Below are 16,327 nucleotides of genomic sequence, written 5' to 3'. Positions count from 1 at the left end.
CACAATATATAAGGTAAACACTGTTAATTGAGTTTCAACTTTTAGAATCAACAGATGGACAAAGCACGGAAGACTGAACTATGGCTACAAAAGTAAACATAGCTGTTATCAGCCTTGATGTTGTCCAAGTAAACACTTAGAAGAGGTAAACTGGCAGGTGGAAGGAGGAGAGGAGAAATGAAGGGAAGGGTGGTGGGACCTGGCAACAGGGTCTCCACAGAAGAATGTGCAGGATGTGCACTGCACAAGAGCACACAGCTGGGGGTGGGGTGGAGGGTGAGTGAGAACTGAAGTCCAGTCTGCATTCTGCTCAATAATTGAGGGCCCTCCAAGGGGGCTCCACTGAATGGGAGGAAGAAGTGCTTTGTTCAATATCACGTAAAGGTGCCACTCCCCCCAAGACAACCATGCCAACATCCATTCGGAGGGGCTGCCTTTTAAGCACAAGGTTAGAGGCACAAGCAGCAGCGGTCCAGCCAATGACATGACTGTGTATCAGTGGAGTCTCTCTGGTTGCAAGCACTGACCCAGGCTAAGTTAGGTGAAAAGGAATGTCTTGGGCCAGTAGTGAGTGAACCCAGACTCAAAGAGGAAGCCGGATGTCCAGTCCAGGCTAGCAGGAGCCAGGGGAGCACAGGCGAATCCTCAGCAGGAGCTACCCCCCTCCCCCGTTTACTGCTTCCCCATAGAATTCTCCACTAAACCCCCTCTACCCTTGTCTATTTCTGATCAGGATTCCACATCTCAGAGTCCGCATGGCCTCAACTGTGTCACCTGCCCACCTCTGAGATGGGAAGGCGGATGCCCTGACCAACAGCCCACCAAGAGCCACATGGACTTGGAGAGGGACAGTTCCCCAAAAGAAAGGAAGCCGAGCACTCAAAAAAAATGATAATGTGGGGGTGCCTGGCTGGCTCAGTCAGTGGAGCTCTCGACTCTTGGTTTCAGGGTTGTGAGATTAAGCCCCACATTGGATATAGAGATTACTTATTTTTTTTAAGATTTTATTTATTCATTCATGAGGGATGGGGAAAGGGGGCAGAGGTAGAGGGAGAAGTGGGCTCCCTACTGAGCAGGGAGTCCCACAGGGGCTCATCCCAGGACCCCAGGATCATGACCTGAGCCAAAGACAGACGCTTAAGTGACTGAGCCACCCCAGTGCCCGCGGGTGTAGATATTACTTAAAAAAATAAAAAATAAAAATAATGATAACTTGCTGACACATGAACAGAGTGGAAGCCAGAATGGCGTACAAGGCTGGAAGCTTTCCAAAAAGGAAAGTGGCCACTGTCCCACTGGTGGCGTGGGCCCCTGACGTCCCTTATAAAACAATAATCCCAGGGCCTGTGTGGCTCAGTCAGTTGAGCATCTGCTTACACTCAGGCCATGATCCCTGGGTCCCTGGATCAAGCTCCTTGCTTGGCAGGGAGCCTGCTTCTCCCTCTGCCTGCTGCTCCCCTCCTGCTTCTTCTCTCTGTCTCTCTCTCTCTCAATTAAATAAAGTCTAAAAAAAAAAAAAAAGCAGAATCATTAGCTATGAGAGAATCAGAGATTAAAACCGTAAGAAGGGGCTCCTAGGTGGCTCAGTTAAGCTTCTGCTCAGATTGTGACCCTAGAGTCCTGGGATTGAGCCCTGCCTGGGGTTCCAGGCTCAGTGGGGAGTCTGCTTGGAATTCTCTCTCTTTCCTCCACTTCCTCCCTCTCCCCCTCCCTTTCCCCCTCTCCCTCACACCTCCCTCCTCCCCCTCCCTCCTCCCCCTGCTCCTGCTCACAAGCTCTCTCTCAAATAAAGAAAATCTTTTTTAAAAAATTAGAAACAACCCAAATGCCCCCCCACTAAAATTGATATATACATACAACGCAATATTACTCAACAGTGAAAAGTAATGACGTACCTGGATGAACCCCAAATACTTTAAGCTAAGTGAAAGACTACAAACTTGAAAGTCTACCTGCCCTATGATTCCATTTACATGACATTACAGGGAAGGCAAAACTACAGGAGACAGAAAACCGATCAGGGGTTGCCAGAGGCTGGAATTGAGGAAGAGGTTCGCCACAAAGGGCACAGGGGAATTCACCAGGGTGATGGAAGCAAGTCCTTCGTTTCTCAGTTGCGATGGTGGTTCCATGACTAGTTATGTTTGCCAAAAATTTCTGACTTACACTGAAAGGGGTGAATTTGTCTGAATGTAAATTGTACCCTAAAAAATATACCCTAATTATGAATAGAATTTTTGAATCACTATATTGTACACCTGAAATTAACTCTGTATGTTTACTAAAACGAAAATTTTTTTGAAAGATTTTATTTATTTATTTGGCAGACAGGGATCACAAGTAGACAGAGAGGCAGGCAGAGAAGCAGGCTCCCTGCCCAGCAGAGAGCCGCATGCAGGACTTGATTCCAGGACCCTGAGATCTTGACCTGAGCCAAAGGCAGAGGTGTTAACCCACTGAGCCACCCAGGCGCCCCCTAAAATGAAATAAAAATGTAAATAAACAAAAACGAAAAATGTAATATATATTATGTAATATAGACGTCTATAGTATGTAATATATACGTCTATATTATGTTATATATGTATATATATATTTATATATGTATATATTTTTAAAGGGCAGAAAAAATATTATATTTTACAAATAGCAAAAAAGTGACTTCTGCGCTCTCCGGTGGGCGGGTGGCATAATTCCCATCAAGACCGATGCTGGTTCTTCGCAGAAGGAAGAGCGGGACAGAGAGCCACGCCCAAGAGCTCGATCGGGATGGAGGAGGAGCTGACAGGTCGAGCTTCTAGCAGGCCCCAGAACCACAGTGGGAGATAGACAAAGGGCAGGGGCGAGAGCGGGGCGGTCGCTGGGGACCTCCCAGGAGCCCGGGGATCAGGTGACCCGCACGCGCCCGCAGTTTGCGCCTCAACCTCTCAGGGGCTCCTCGGCGGGGGCGGGCCGCCTCCCAGGCCCTGCCAGGCGCGAGGGCAAATGCCGCGAACCCGGAGCCGGAGCCCGGCGGGAGGACCCCACAGGGCCCGGAGGCGGGAAGCCAGCCTTCCCAGCACCAGAGGTGCAGGTCCGCGCGGAGAGTGGGGCGGAGCCGAGCGCGGAGGGGCGGGGCCATGACTGGGGGCGGGGCTAACCCGTGAGCTCCGAGCCCAGAGGGTCCGGGCCACGCCGCGTACCCCGGGGGTGCCTGCCTTCAGCGCGCAGTCGAAAGCGGAGTTCTGCCCCTCTGCGCTCCCTAGGCCTGGCCAGAGGTGCTCTGGGGCCGCGTGGTGGGGAGTCCGTAGTTTGGATTGGGCGTTCTGGGGACCGAGGTCAGGGGTTCGCCGGGCAGGAGGAGGAGCTCTCAGAGGACACTACCTTTTGCCCCGATGGGGGTCCCTCCCTGGTGACCTGGCCAAGCCTGACTGCAGGAACCATCACCATCACATACCCCTGTGCCTGAAGAGAGAGGGAGCCCTGTGAGGAAGGAGGGAAGGGAGAGAGAGAGCAGCTTTCGGGGCTGGACAGAGAGCCAGGCTGAAGGGCTCTGGAAAGGATCTCAGGGAGGTGGGAGGGCTCAGTGGGGTTAGGAGAGGGGGGAGAGCTAGCGAGCAGGCTGTGAGGAGGGGGTCACAGCTCTTCTCATCCACCTGCTGCTTGTGGTCGTGGCTGAACCCCCTCCGCCACGACGGCGTTGACCCAGAGCCATAAAAGGGCCCGTGCAAAGACCTTTCAGTGCCCTATCCCATCTTTATGATCATTGATCATCCACTCGCCAAACACAAAGGCCACAGACATGAGGGGCAGAGCTGGGGGTGGAGAAAGGGCTTACAGACTAACGGAGAGAGACTCCCAACAAGGGCCCAGCTTCCCCACTCTGTCCCCTCCTGCACCTTTCCTAAGCCTGTGACAATATTTGTTTCTTCCATCCCCCCAGCATGGCAGAATGTGAAGGAATGGGGTAATGCAACATGTGTCCCTGCTACCCCCTCCGCCATGCCTGGAGTGGCAGACTGGGCAGCCCTGAGAGAGCCTTCTCCCCTGGACCCTCCTACCACACCTCCAAGAAAGTTGCCCAAAGCACCCAGAGGGGCAGGAAGGAGCTGCACAAAGAGGGAGAGGCTGATGGACCCCTGGGAGTGTGTGGGAGAGGGAGGGGAGGAATGCAGGATGGGACATGTGACCCACTGCCCCCAAGTACCACCTCTACCGCCTCCCCGCCATTCCGCCTCCTCTGTCTTCCTTACCCGGGTTCCATTCCTTCCCTCATCCACTCTCTCTGCATGCACGGTGGCCCTCATTCCTGCCCGCACCCCTTCCCCCTATGGTTGATGCTGCGTGCCCCTCCCCCACAGGCCCGCAGAAGGCAGACCCCTCCAGGACTGCACAGACACACCCAGGTCACCCCCCCCAACATAAAGAGGCCTCCAAGGTAACAGAAACATGACAACCCCTTCCCTCCCTGCCTTTTCTGTCCCTTTAGGGACATGTGGCTGCATTTTATGTGCCTTATGTCCCCAGAATGACTCTTGTCCTCTCCCCATCTCCCCATTATCCCAGTATCAGGACATCTGAACCGGAGAATGGAGACATCTGTAGGGACAGGAATGGGGGAAGCAAGGAGGGAGTGTATAGAGGGTACCTGTGTAGCTTTGGGTCAGCCTCTGCATGTCTGCCTGTCTGCCTCAGTATCTCAGAAGAAGAAGGGAGGAGAGTAGCGAGTGGGGAGGGGCTCTCCAACCAGAAAACTTAAAGGAGCATGTGCACCAGCTCCCTCCCATGACCAGTACCTCCTTTTCCTGGACTTCAGGCCCCCTGTGGCCACCCCTAGAAAGCTCCCAGGGCTGCTTCCTTCTTGTCATCCCAGAAAGTAGGCTCCTCGAGGGCAAAACCCTTGTTTTTTTCATCTCCGTATCCCTATGTTCTAGAAGGCACTGGATAAACACGTGGCGAATTGAATTGCATTGAACAGAGATGCTTGGCTGGTCGGTAAAGGACATTTGCTGCTGACTTACTGTCCTTTCTGTCCTTCTTGCTCGCAGCTTCCTCCCCTGCTGGAGCCCCAGCCATACCTGGCCTGGCCCTGTGCTCCTCCCCAGCGCACACCAGCCCTCTATTCCTGCCTCCCTCTGCAGACCTACCACAACCTAGATCCCTAGATTCCTCAGAAACTAGGAGTGGGCCAACATACTTGGGCCATGTTCCTGGTCTCCAAGGCCCATTCCCAGCCTAACTGACCACGGCTCTCAAAGAATGTCGTTGCAAGCAGCCTCACCCCCTTACAAAGCCAAATTTGGAGACTATTGTTCCTTTAAGCACACGCTCTCCCCAGTACAGGCCCACCAACATTTATTGAGGGTTTCTCATAAGCCAGGCACTGTGCAAAGCCTGGGTGGCCAAAGGGCAGTCCCCTTCTCCCTCCCAGCCTCCCAGAGTCCTTGCCCCTCCTGCGGTTGGGGGGCAGTTGCCGTCCTGGGCCAGCTGCCATACGTGAGCTGAAGGGACAGTGTGACGGCCCAGTTCAGGGAAGGCCTGGTGCCAGGCCGAGTCACCAGCAACTGTGGGCTCTGCTCTGTCTCCATCCCTCACCTCCTTCTGGCATCTCCCGGGGCACTTTCTCCCCTGGAATGAGATGCTGGGGTAGGGCTGGGACGCCACACTGGCTCTTTGTTCCCTCGCCACTGGTGAGCTCAGAGTTTCCATGAGAGGTCCAGGATGAAGGCAGGAAAGCTGGAGAGGGTCCCCGGCTGGCCCACGATCCACAGCTCCTGTTTCTTCCCCCAAATCTGGGGCCCAGAGCCAATGTGAAGCCCGAAGCTGAGCTGGATGGATGGCTGGTTACGGTTCAGGTTGGAGGCCAAGGTTGGGGCAAGGAAGCCTCCGGGGGCTTCAGGCCACGGCTACTGGCCGTCTTCAGTCCCTCGGGCTCCTCTACCAGGCTGTGTGGCTGACCCCAGCATCACCCTCCAGCTGCCGTGGACCACTGGCCCAGAGCTCAGGCTTCTCCTACCCGACTCTGGCCTCTGGCTGCCAAGCCACACCCAGCACATCACCTCCGGGGGAGCCCAGACCTCCTGTCTTCTTGGAGAAAATAATAGGAAAAGCAGGGGGTGAGGGGAGAAATGGAGCGCTCAGTCCCAGGGGAGGAGGCGGGACCCTACACACACAGCCTTCACTAGGACACCTCCCCTGACACCTACAGAGACACAGGGACACACGCGCCGATTCTCTGAGACACTCACTCTGGATTCTTCTAGAAGAGAGGAAGTGGCTTCAGAAGGCACAGGAGGCCCCCCAGGAATGCAATGAAGCGCTTCCCACACTCAAAGGGCAGGACAGTCATTGCTATAGAACCAAGCAGGGGCAGCGCAGGTCTCTGGGGCCCGGACCACCTTCCGTGGCTGGACGTCCCCGCTCACTGCTGTTGGCTATTTTATCCCGGGCCTTCATTTCCAGCGCAGCCCTTTTTAAAAACTTTATTGACTTAGTTTATTAATCTTCCTTGGCTGTGAGCGGAGCAGGGATACTCATTGGCCAGCGGCTCAACCAGCTCAGGACCCATTGGCTGCTCTGCACCAGGCCTCGGTCTCCATTGGCCACCCACTCAAGCCATCCTTCGCCGGTAGGCTCCGACGGCCTTGTTTTCATTGGCTGCCTTCTCCCAAAGCTCGGTCCCTATTGGTTGCCAATAGAGGTAGCGTTTCCACTGACAGCGAATCTGATGGATGGATGAGCTTTGTCCTCTCCGCGCCCAGCTGTCAGCTGTCCCAGCCTGTGCACCGCCGCTGCTCAGCCTGCATTAGGGTGGGGAGGCACTGGTGGAGCCCGAAGAGGGCCCAACAGCCTCGAGGAGCCTCTGGTGCTGCCGAAGGTGCTTCCTCCTCTCGTGTTCCCCTGTGACTTCACACACCAACTGGGCAGGGAAGGCCCCCGGAAACCCCTTCAGCCAGCCTGGGGAAAGAGAGACAGGGGCCCAAGTGGAACCAAGGCAGGGAAGAGGTCGGGAAGGAAAGGAGGAGGTCCCATGGGGTCTAATGCCCAAGGGTCCCAGTCAGTGCAGGGATTAGTGAAGAAGCCTGGAACATCACGAGAAATGACATTAGACGCGCGGTGGCCACAGCAGCAACAGAGGATGGGAGTCCCTCATGTTCAGCCCTGCAATGGCCGCTCATCTCACTCAGAGGAAGAGCAGGACTTCTCAGGGGAATCTAAGAGGACCTGCACAGTCCGGTCCCAATTACCTCTGTGACCTCATCTGCCCCTCTCCCCTTTTCTCACTCCCTCTAGCACACTGGCCTCCTTACTGTTGCTCAAATGCACTGGCCACAGGGCCTTTGCACTGACTCCTGTCTGGGCTCCCCGACACTCTTCCCCCAGATACCATGTGCCTAAGTTCTTCACCTCTATCAAGTCACTGCTCACATATGCCTCCTCATGGAGGGATATCTCGACCTCCCAATTTTATTTTATTATTATTTTTTAAGATTTTATTTATTCATTTGACAAGAGAGAGACACAGTGAGAGAGGAAACACAGCAGGGGAAGTGGGAGAGGGAGAAGCAGGCTTCCCGCTGAGCAGGGAGCCTGATGCGGGGCTCAATCCCAGGACTCTGGGATCATGACCTGAGCCAAACGCAGACACTTAATGACTGAGCCACCCAGGTGCTCCTTGACCTCCCGATTTTAAATCGCAATCCTACCCAACCCTGGAACTCCTGACCTCCTTGACTCTGTTCCACTTGTGTTTCCCCCACCCAAAGTGGGCTCCAACTCATGACCCCGAGATCAAGAGTCGGATATTCTGGTCAGGCGCGCCAGTATCATTTACTTGTATATCTTGTTAATTCTTTGTTCTTTCTCCTCCGCTGGAACGTGCATTCCAGCAGGGCAAGAATCTCAGGGCCTGGGACAGCAAGCAGCGCCCCGGGAGGTGCTTAATAAAAATTCACTGAACAAATAATAACTACAAGAATTTCTCACCTTCGGGGCTCTTGTGTGGGTGCTTGGGGGGAGCCCTGGACTCCAGCCTTCGTCCTTCCGTCCTGGCCGCTGCAGAAGGCTCTGAACACAGTTCCTGGGAACAGTCTGGTTGGGGGCGAGTGACACATAGTGGGATAGAGACTCTTTTTAGCTTCTCCCCCATCTTCCCCTGAAGCCTCACATTTCCTTCCCTCCTCCCCTCGGGGGGACACTCACCACAGTCCTCATAGACAGTATCCGGGGAGCAGGGTAGGGGGCCCGGGGTTGGGAAGGCTCCCAGCCAGCGCTGCATGTCTGATCTGGTGGGGACAGAGGGAGGAGTCACATTTGAACCAAGAGGTCCTTCTTGGGGACAGACAAGGGCTGCAGAAGAGGGAGACAGAGGAGGAGGAGGGTGGTGGGCTCTGAGAAACCTAGTGAGGGTCCCTGGGGTGTTTTCTGAAGGAGACACAACTCACAGGGACGAAGCTTGCAGGAGCCGGTGGGTGGGACGGCCCTGGTGGTTGCTGAGAAGGGAGAGGCGGAATGTGGGGGGTCCGGATGGGTCTGGAACCTGCTGGGCCTGGACCAGGGAGCGATGGGCATAGTCCAGAACTTGTAGCCGCTGCCCGCTGCCCGGCGGAGGGGGTGGGTTGGGGAGGAGAGGCGGTTGAGAGGGAGGACAGGGATCCTACCGGACCCCTCCTCCCTCCCCCAGCACGGGCGCCCTCCCTCCCTGGGACCCACCTCTTGGGCTGAGTGATAAGCAGCAGGTCGCTGAACAGCAGCAGGCAGAGGGGGGTGAAGCGGGGGCGCGAGGTGAACAGTACTCCGCCCCTCCGGCAGCCGAGCTCAGTCAGCTCCCCCTGCAGCTCCAGGCGCCGGGACCAGGACACCAAGGGCAGGGCCTGTGAGAGCACGGGGCTTGTTGCAGCACTGGGGGTGGGGGTCGGGAAAGGGGAGGTGGGAATCAGGGCAGGGACCGACCTTGACTTTGTGAAAGCGCAGCCTCTGGGTGAGACGGATCAGCTCCTCCGTCTGCTTCATGCGCCCCACCTCAGCGCTGCAACGCTCAATGATCTGGGGTTAGGGGAGTCGTGTCACCCATCCCCACGCACCCTACCTCTTCTCCCACCCACCCTCTGCCCGCCCCTGTCCCTGACCCCTCCCGACCCCAGCATCCCTGCTGCCTACCTTGCTGACAGCACTCAGGGCTTTCTGAGCATTCTCCTGGCGGCTGGACCCCTCCTCTGTCTGGCGCAGAATATTCTGGGGACAAGGCGGAGCTTCAGTTAATAGGACCCCACTTGGCTTGACAAAATGCTTAATCTGGGTTCACGGGTTGGAGAACCAACCTTGATCAGGCCAAGAGACCTCACCTCTCACTGCCTGCACAACCCTGAGCACCTCGGGTTACCTCCCCGAGCCTCAGTTTTCCCCATCTGTCAAATGGTGAGAAAACACACCTAGCATACCACCAATAGCCCTGTTGTGAGGATTCAGTGAGGTAAGGAGACATAAAGGGCTCAGCATAGTCCTGGGTACATGGGAAATGCAAAAGAGAGGGTTGCTACCGTTTTAATCATTATCAACCACAACTCTTAGCGCCAACAATGTAGCAGAGTGACTAAGAGTGCCCGGATTCATATGTTGCCTCTCTCAATTATTTTCCGTGCCTCAGTTTTCCCATCTACGAAGTGGGGTCAATAACAGTTCCTACCCACAGTTGTTGGTAAGGGTAAACAGGTACAGAGCACTTAGAACCATGTCGAGGACGGGGCGCTCTGTAGCCCTGTAGCTGCTATGACTAATGTTACAATTATTAGGTTGTCTACACTGGGGATACACAAAGCTGAACAGGATATGAAAATGCCGATAATCTAGATGGGGACTCCTCACACCAAGGCACCCCCATTGCATCACCTGGTTTAGGGAGAAGTTTCTACTTTGCCAAGAAAAGTCTTTCTCAATCTGATCCCACCCCCACTCTGCCTCTCTCTCCACGGAGGAGCCTTTTAGACAGCTTTTCCCTAAGTGTCCCACCCATCATGACATTTTAATACCCCAGATACACTGCGTGTCTATTTACGAGCCCTTGGGAGTACCACCAACATTGGCATGGCAAAGATTTTCCCCCAGAAGAACTAATTTTTGCCTCTTTGGGAGTGACATCTCTGCCATCGAAAAGGCATGCGGTGGGAGAGCCCAAAGACCACCCCCCATATTCCTCTTGAAACCCAGAGAAAGGAAGGGACCTGTCGAAGGTCCCTCAGCCAGTTCTCAGCAGAGCTAGGTCTAGAACTTGCGTCTCTAGCCAGGGGCGCTTTTTAGCTGCACCCAGATGGCTCCCGTAGACATCTGTTTACCTCCAGGGAAGGCTTGGTGTGTCCTGGATTGAGAAGCCCGGGGAGAATTCCCCAAGGGGGCCAGTGCGGGGGCAGAGGGGCAGAGGAGCAGAGGACCTCTTCCCCTGGCCCCCTCCCTTCTTCCCTTCCCCCAACCTCCTCCCCTACCCCCTTCCCCAGGCACCTGCAGCAGCATACGGAGCCTGGTTATACGCTGGAAAGGCAGCAGCAGGAAGGATGGCAAGGGCAGCCGCTCGCATTTCGGGAGGCTCTGCAGGCGTCTCAGCTCCGCGGAGAAGCGCACGTTCGTGTCCCTGCAAAAACAGGCCACCTCCAGGCCCCAGCCCCGAACCCCGCTCCCCAGCTTCCTCTCCCACGCATGCATAGCCCCGCTTTCCACCTCCCGCACGCTCACATAAGGCGGCTGTAGGTCTCCTCCTGGTATTGCTGGTTCCGCACGTAATCCACGTACACAGAGAAGGGACCCACGGCATGGTCGTGCACCACGTCACAAAGGTCGCTGATGTGGGGGGAAGAGCGCACACGGGACAGGAGCGTCCCTAGAAACCTGAAGGGGAGGGGGCAGAGAGCCAAGTCTACCTCGAGTTTGCACAAGAGCTGGGCACTAAGTGGGCGCGAGGAAGGGAAGACCTGGGACAAGCAGAAAGCTAAGGGAGTGCTCAGCCGCCCCAGGCCTGCTGTGGTTGCAGGAACAGGACCCCACTGACCGCTCGCTGACTCCCTGGACACGCTGCACGTTGGAGAAGAGGGTGTGGTGGTCCCGGGGGGTGAGCGTGTCCCGGAGAGCCTGGCTCAGCACGAAGGTGTCTGTCAGCAGCCGCAGCGAGCGCAGGTAGGAGGCCTCCGATGTCACCACCTCGAACAGGCTCTGAGGAGGCAGAGCTGGGCCGTAGTGCAAAGCCCAGCTCCCAGGTCCCACCCCCCCCATCCCCTGCGCCAGCCCTGCCCGAGCCCAGGCATGCCCACCTCCTGCATGCGCCTCTCTTGGGCGCTCAGCGTGTCCAGGAGGCCGCTGGCTCGGACGGCCGGAAGCTCCTGCCACAGTGTGTTGCGAGGTCCAGGGGGCCGTGCAAAGGTGGGACCTTCGCCGGGGGTTGTGGGGGAGGGACACCCATCCTCGCTGACCCCCCAGAGCTCCTCGGACAGCACAGCTGCTCGATAGTTCTGGTATAGGGGCTCTGCAGAGCATACAGAGCACATCAGGAAAAGCCAGCACCCCGAGGACCCTTCCCCCGCAGCTTGCTGGTCACAGCAGGGACCCCCACATCTGGAGGCCCTCACCATCCTGCAGGGGCAGCTCCCAGTTCTGTTCCTTCAGCTCCTCCAGTCCCTCCTTGTCTCTGTGGAGAGAAAGGGATGGAGTGCCTCAGAGCCCCCACTGGGACACCCCTGGGGATGGGGGGTAGTTGCTATTCACACGCTAGTGTAAAGCCTCTCTCTCAGCTGTTTCAGGATGAACCATTGTCTGAGATACCCTGTTTGTGCCTCAGGGACACTCCATGTGATCAACCCAAGCTCGCACCCCCCTGCTCTGTCCCATGCAACTGAGCAACCGGCCCAGGAGAATTCATGCCAGCTGGGGGTCCTGAATCTAAAATGAATGACAAGCCCAAAGGACACACAAGAGATGTTCCCGGTGCCAGATTTGTGGACGGTGGCCGCAGAGGGAGGCTGGAGGTGGGGGACCGTCAAACGGACCCCCAAGACCACCCTCAGCGCCTTGGTGAGGTCGCTGGTGGGCTTACCCCTGCCCACAGATGAGGACCCTGAGACCCGGAAAGTCGAAGTGACTTGTCTCAGGTCACATGGCAAGGGACAGAGTTGCTTGTCTCCTGAGCCCGAGATGTGCTTCGCCCCATATTGGGGCAGGGTGGGGGTTCAGCTCTGGGGTAGGGAGTAAGTGTGCAGGGGTTTGGTACCTGCCCTCCGTTGTTGCTGGAGGTGTGTTCTGAGGAGTTTCATCAGGATTGTCCTCTGGAGAGAGATTGCCCACAGTGAAGAGAACAGACCTCCAGGTCCCCAGCCCAGGACCCCTGAGTCCAGACCCAGCAAAGACACTTAGTGGCAGAGGAACCAAAGCCCCCAGGGCCTGTTGAGGGTGGCAGTCTGAGGCTTTTAGACCTCTCTACTTCGGCCCCTTCCCTTCCCAGCCCAGAAGCCCTCTCTCCCAGGCCCAGTACCTGTATGGATTCCATCTTCCGAGGGCGGATCAAGATCTGGCTGGGGCGGGTCCCCAGAGACGGTGGTGTCCTGCCTGACCCAAGTTGGTTTGGGGGCTTTGAGGGGCGGGAGGAGTTTGTGCTCAGCTGTAGAGCGGTAGGATGTAAGGACCACTGGGGGGAGACCGATGCTTGGAGGGCTGGGGCGAGAGCGGGAGGCCCTCAGTGGGGAGGCACGGCAGAAAGCCCTGGGGCCATCCTCATAGCTCCCCACAGGCACCCAGCGGAGCTCGAGGCCAGGCCGGCCTATGTGACAGACACACGGGCAGCAAGGTGGGCAGGCCAGGCCAGCATCTGTAGGAGACACGGGTGTCCTAAGATGGAGGCCCTTGGGGCCTGGCCCCATGCTGCCCAGGCCCCCTCCCTCCCCTGAACCCGTCTGGCAGGGGGACACGGTGGTCTAGCCTCAAGTATCTCTCTCCTCCACCCACCTGTCTTCAGACCCCAGCAAATATGCAAACCAGATTTTCCAAACATGAAATCCATTTTTAAGATCGTAGCCTCTGAAAGCACCCAGTCTTAAAGCACCGAGATCAAAGAAGATGGGCTAGAAGGAGCCCACCTGGAGCCCCATGACACACTTACCCGGAATGCCGTTCTCCTGGGATCCACTCCCAGCAATGTTGCCCTGTGGAGCCTCTCTCTCCCTGTTCACATTTGCTGCCCCTTGGGGACCCGACTCTAGTGCCTCCGCAGCCTGGACCCTGCTTTCAGTCCCCCATTCAAACTTGCCAGCCAGTCTCCGCACAGTGCCCGGGGCTGAGGCAGAGCCGCCCTGGGCGGGGACCCCAGGCGTGGGGAGAAGGGGCAGAGTGTGTGAACCGGAGGGTTTGGGTGGGGGGATTGGAGACCGGGGAGCAGGTTCTGGCGTGACAGAGCGCCTGGATACGGGACTGGGTGTGCTAGAAGGCGAGTCTGGGGAAGTCTGGGAGTCAAGGCTGGCTTTAGAAGCTGATGGAGGCAAGAGGGCAGGGGGCTTGAGGGAGGAGGCAGGGGGGTCCCAGTGGATGGGTGTGCCCACTGGGGTTGGTGCATCATTGGAGGTGAGGGCAGGTTCTTGGGGAGATGAGCCGTTGTGGTGGTCCCCTGGGGACTGGGCAGCCCGGGGTCGAGAAGGGGGGCGGGGGCGGATGATGCGAGGGGGCTTCTGGGTAGGGGGTGTTGCTGCAGGAAGAGACTGGGCTGACATCTCCCTCTGGGCTCTTCAAAAGAGTGGGGTGCTCTGCTGGAGTCATCCCCTGAGGAAGAGGGAGGGAGAAAGAGACCCTTAGTGGCCCCAGCCCGAGGGTAGACTGAGGCCTCCGAGCAGAAACTGTGAGCCAACAAAAAGGGCAGGATGTCAGGCTGGATGTCAGGCTGGTGCCTGCCCTCGGCTTCCTTCTCTTCTCACTGTCTCCTGCCTTCACCGCTCACCTCTCCTTGCCTCCCCGCCTACATTTCTGTTTTCTGGCTTCTGCTGCCAGAGTCAGGCCAGAGGAGACAGTGAGCCGGCTTGGGGGCGCCCAGTTAGAGACACAGCGGGGGCCGGCGGGGGTGGGGGAGAGTACATGAGAACTAGAAATGTAAGGGACGCTGGGCTTGCCCTGTGGCCAGATGCATCTAGCTGCCGAGCTCTGTGTGTGTGCACGTGTGCGCGCGTGTGTGATCGCGTGTGCGGTGTGTGTATGTGTGTGTGGGCGCGCGCTTGTGTGCCATTTACACGGCTGCGGTGAGACACGCTGAGAGCGCACGGCTCTGAGCAGACAGGCGCCGGCGAGCGGAGGCTGCTGGGCGAGTGTGGGGGCGAGGTGGGGTGTGCCGGGTCGCCTATCCCGGGCGCCGTCTGTTGGGGGGGTGGGGGGCGCCTGGGCCGCCGTGTGCGCAGGCGCGCCGCGCGAGCCCTGGCGGTGAGGGATGCATCACTATTTCCTTGCCCCAGCCGGCCCTCCGCCCCCCATTTCCCAGTTCCTCTCTCCGGACTCTCCCTTTCCGGATTATTTTTAGTCTCCTTTTCCTGCCCTGAAGATTCCTGGAGCCTCTGACCCCAAGAGACCAGGAGGCCCCGGGCATGGTCTGTCCTGCCCCGTCCCCATCCCTGTCTGCCCCCCACCCCGACCTACCCCCTCCAGTCTGGCCTAAGAGACCCCGGAGGCAGCCTGGGTTCTGCCAGGAGGCCGGGTGGGTGGGCGGGAGACCAGACAGAAGGTGAGGACCAGTGGGGCTGGGATACCCGCATCTGGGCTTCACCTCCTCCTGCGTGCAGGCGGCAGCAATCCTGAGCAGGCTGCGGGGGGCGGGGTGGGGGTCAGGGCGGTGCCCCCAAACTCCGGAGAGGAGTCGGCAGGAGAGTCAGAGCCCTCCAAGACCCAGGCTGGGTTCGGGAGAAATGATGCCGGGTGGCGGCTGCGGGCGGGAGGCTGGAGTCTTACAGCTCAATGGCTTCTGTGTTCTGGCAGGAAGTTCCTTAGGTGGCCTGGCCAGTGGCCTCACTAGCCCTCCGGCTCCTCCCCAGCCTTGGCCCTCTCCGGGATCCCTCCCCACCCCCAGGTACCTGCGTTTACTTCCGGGCCTCTCGCAGGACCCAGGTACTCCGGCTCCACGCACTCACCCTTCAGTCCTGTCCCCTCTGTCACCTCCGAGGGCTGAGTGAGTAGGGGCAGGAAACAGGAATCGGATCCTCCTCCCAACCGGACAACCCCCCCTCCCCAAACCACACGGCACTCTACATGCGCACACTAGGGTCTGGAAGATGCGAGGGACCCAGGATCCCGAGGGTCCCGGGAAAGGCTGAACCTCAGGCCCAGAGGGTGGTCTCTGCCGTACCAACCATTCGGTTTGCCCTGCTGTGTAGATGGGGGTCTCCCAGGGGCTGCAGTGAGGATGGGGTAGCAGTAGCACAAGGCTGGGCTGGCAGAAGGGCCCAGGGTCTAAACTTTTCTCTGTCAGCCACTCACACACAAATGGTGTGTGAGTCGCTCCACTACTGTCTGACCCTCTGTCCCGCACCTCACACCATAGCCTGTCCCTTTATTTATTTATTTTTTAAAAGATTTTATTTATTTAACAGACAGAGATCACAAGTAGGCAGAGAGGCAGACAGAGAGAGAGAGGAGGAAGCAGGTTCCCTGCTGAGCAGAGAGCCCGATGTGGGGCTCTATCCCAGGACCCTGGGATCATGACCTGAGCCAAAGGCAGAGGCTTTAACCCATTGAGCCACCCAGGCGCCCCTAGCCTGTCCCTTTAACTGCTAACCTGTCCCATGGGGTGTGCCAGGCCATTATTCACACCAAGGCACCCCCATCCAGTATTCTGCCCCCCACCAGCTCTGCGATAGTGCCCCCTGAACTTACCTTTATCTTTCTGGAAGCAGTTTCTACTTTCAGCGGGTCCTACCGACCCCTTGGAGCGAGGAGTGTGGAGCCCAGTCTCTGACTGTCTGTTCCTGTGTTTCTGGGGCGGGAACCAAGGGCCCAGATTGAGATCTCCACAGAGGAAGCCAGTTCCTCAGCCCCACCCGGCCATTGTGTCAGGCGTGTGTGCATGTGTGTATGGGGGGGGGGCAGGGAAGCAGCAGGAGAGGGCCCAGGAGCTAGAGGAGAGCTGAGACCATCTCCTCCAGGTGGTTGCCGGCCATTTGCTGGGACCCCTGCCCGCCCCCGGTTCTCAGTCTGCCTCTCTCTGGGTCCCAGGCGCTGACTCTGTCTCTCCCAGTGGGAGGCTTTGGTGTCCAGGAGCGCTGGACAGTCAGCACTGCTGGGGCTAGGTGGGCAGGGGACCCTCTCACCTCCAGTTTGCTCTGTGCTTAGGGAGCTGAGTCCA

General features: G+C 57.7%; 1 protein-coding gene across 4 annotated transcripts; it reads right to left on the bottom strand.

Moving 5' to 3' along the window:
- Window positions 1-5,317: 5,317 nt before the first annotated feature.
- On the bottom strand, window positions 5,318-15,947 carry ARHGEF15 (Rho guanine nucleotide exchange factor 15). 4 transcript variants are annotated; one of them, XM_044249053.1, is made up of 17 exons: window positions 15,859-15,947; window positions 15,060-15,150; window positions 13,115-13,767; window positions 12,491-12,823; window positions 12,230-12,284; window positions 11,592-11,650; window positions 11,277-11,488; window positions 11,018-11,178; window positions 10,705-10,857; window positions 10,474-10,603; window positions 9,139-9,213; window positions 8,932-9,024; window positions 8,692-8,852; window positions 8,424-8,576; window positions 8,182-8,264; window positions 7,966-8,070; window positions 5,318-6,936 (listed from the first exon to the last, which is right to left on the bottom strand). In XM_044249053.1, exons 3-17 carry the CDS (start codon window positions 13,716-13,718, stop codon window positions 6,785-6,787), a joined length of 2,529 nt encoding a protein of 842 aa, XP_044104988.1. In that variant the 5' UTR covers window positions 13,719-13,767; window positions 15,060-15,150; window positions 15,859-15,947; the 3' UTR covers window positions 5,318-6,784. The 4 variants fall into 4 exon arrangements, with proteins under 4 accessions (XP_044104988.1, XP_044104990.1, XP_044104989.1 ...); XM_044249055.1 differs by having other exon boundaries at window positions 15,117-15,150; XM_044249056.1 differs by having other exon boundaries at window positions 6,844-6,936; window positions 8,424-8,527.
- Window positions 15,948-16,327: the final 380 nt, after the last annotated feature.

The sequence above is a fragment of the Neovison vison genome, chromosome 5 (assembly GCF_020171115.1).
Source record: "Neovison vison isolate M4711 chromosome 5, ASM_NN_V1, whole genome shotgun sequence".
Taxonomy (NCBI): domain Eukaryota; kingdom Metazoa; phylum Chordata; class Mammalia; order Carnivora; family Mustelidae; genus Neogale; species Neogale vison.
Note: the sequence above shows the minus strand (reverse complement) of the source record. Positions and strands in the feature narration are given on the sequence as shown.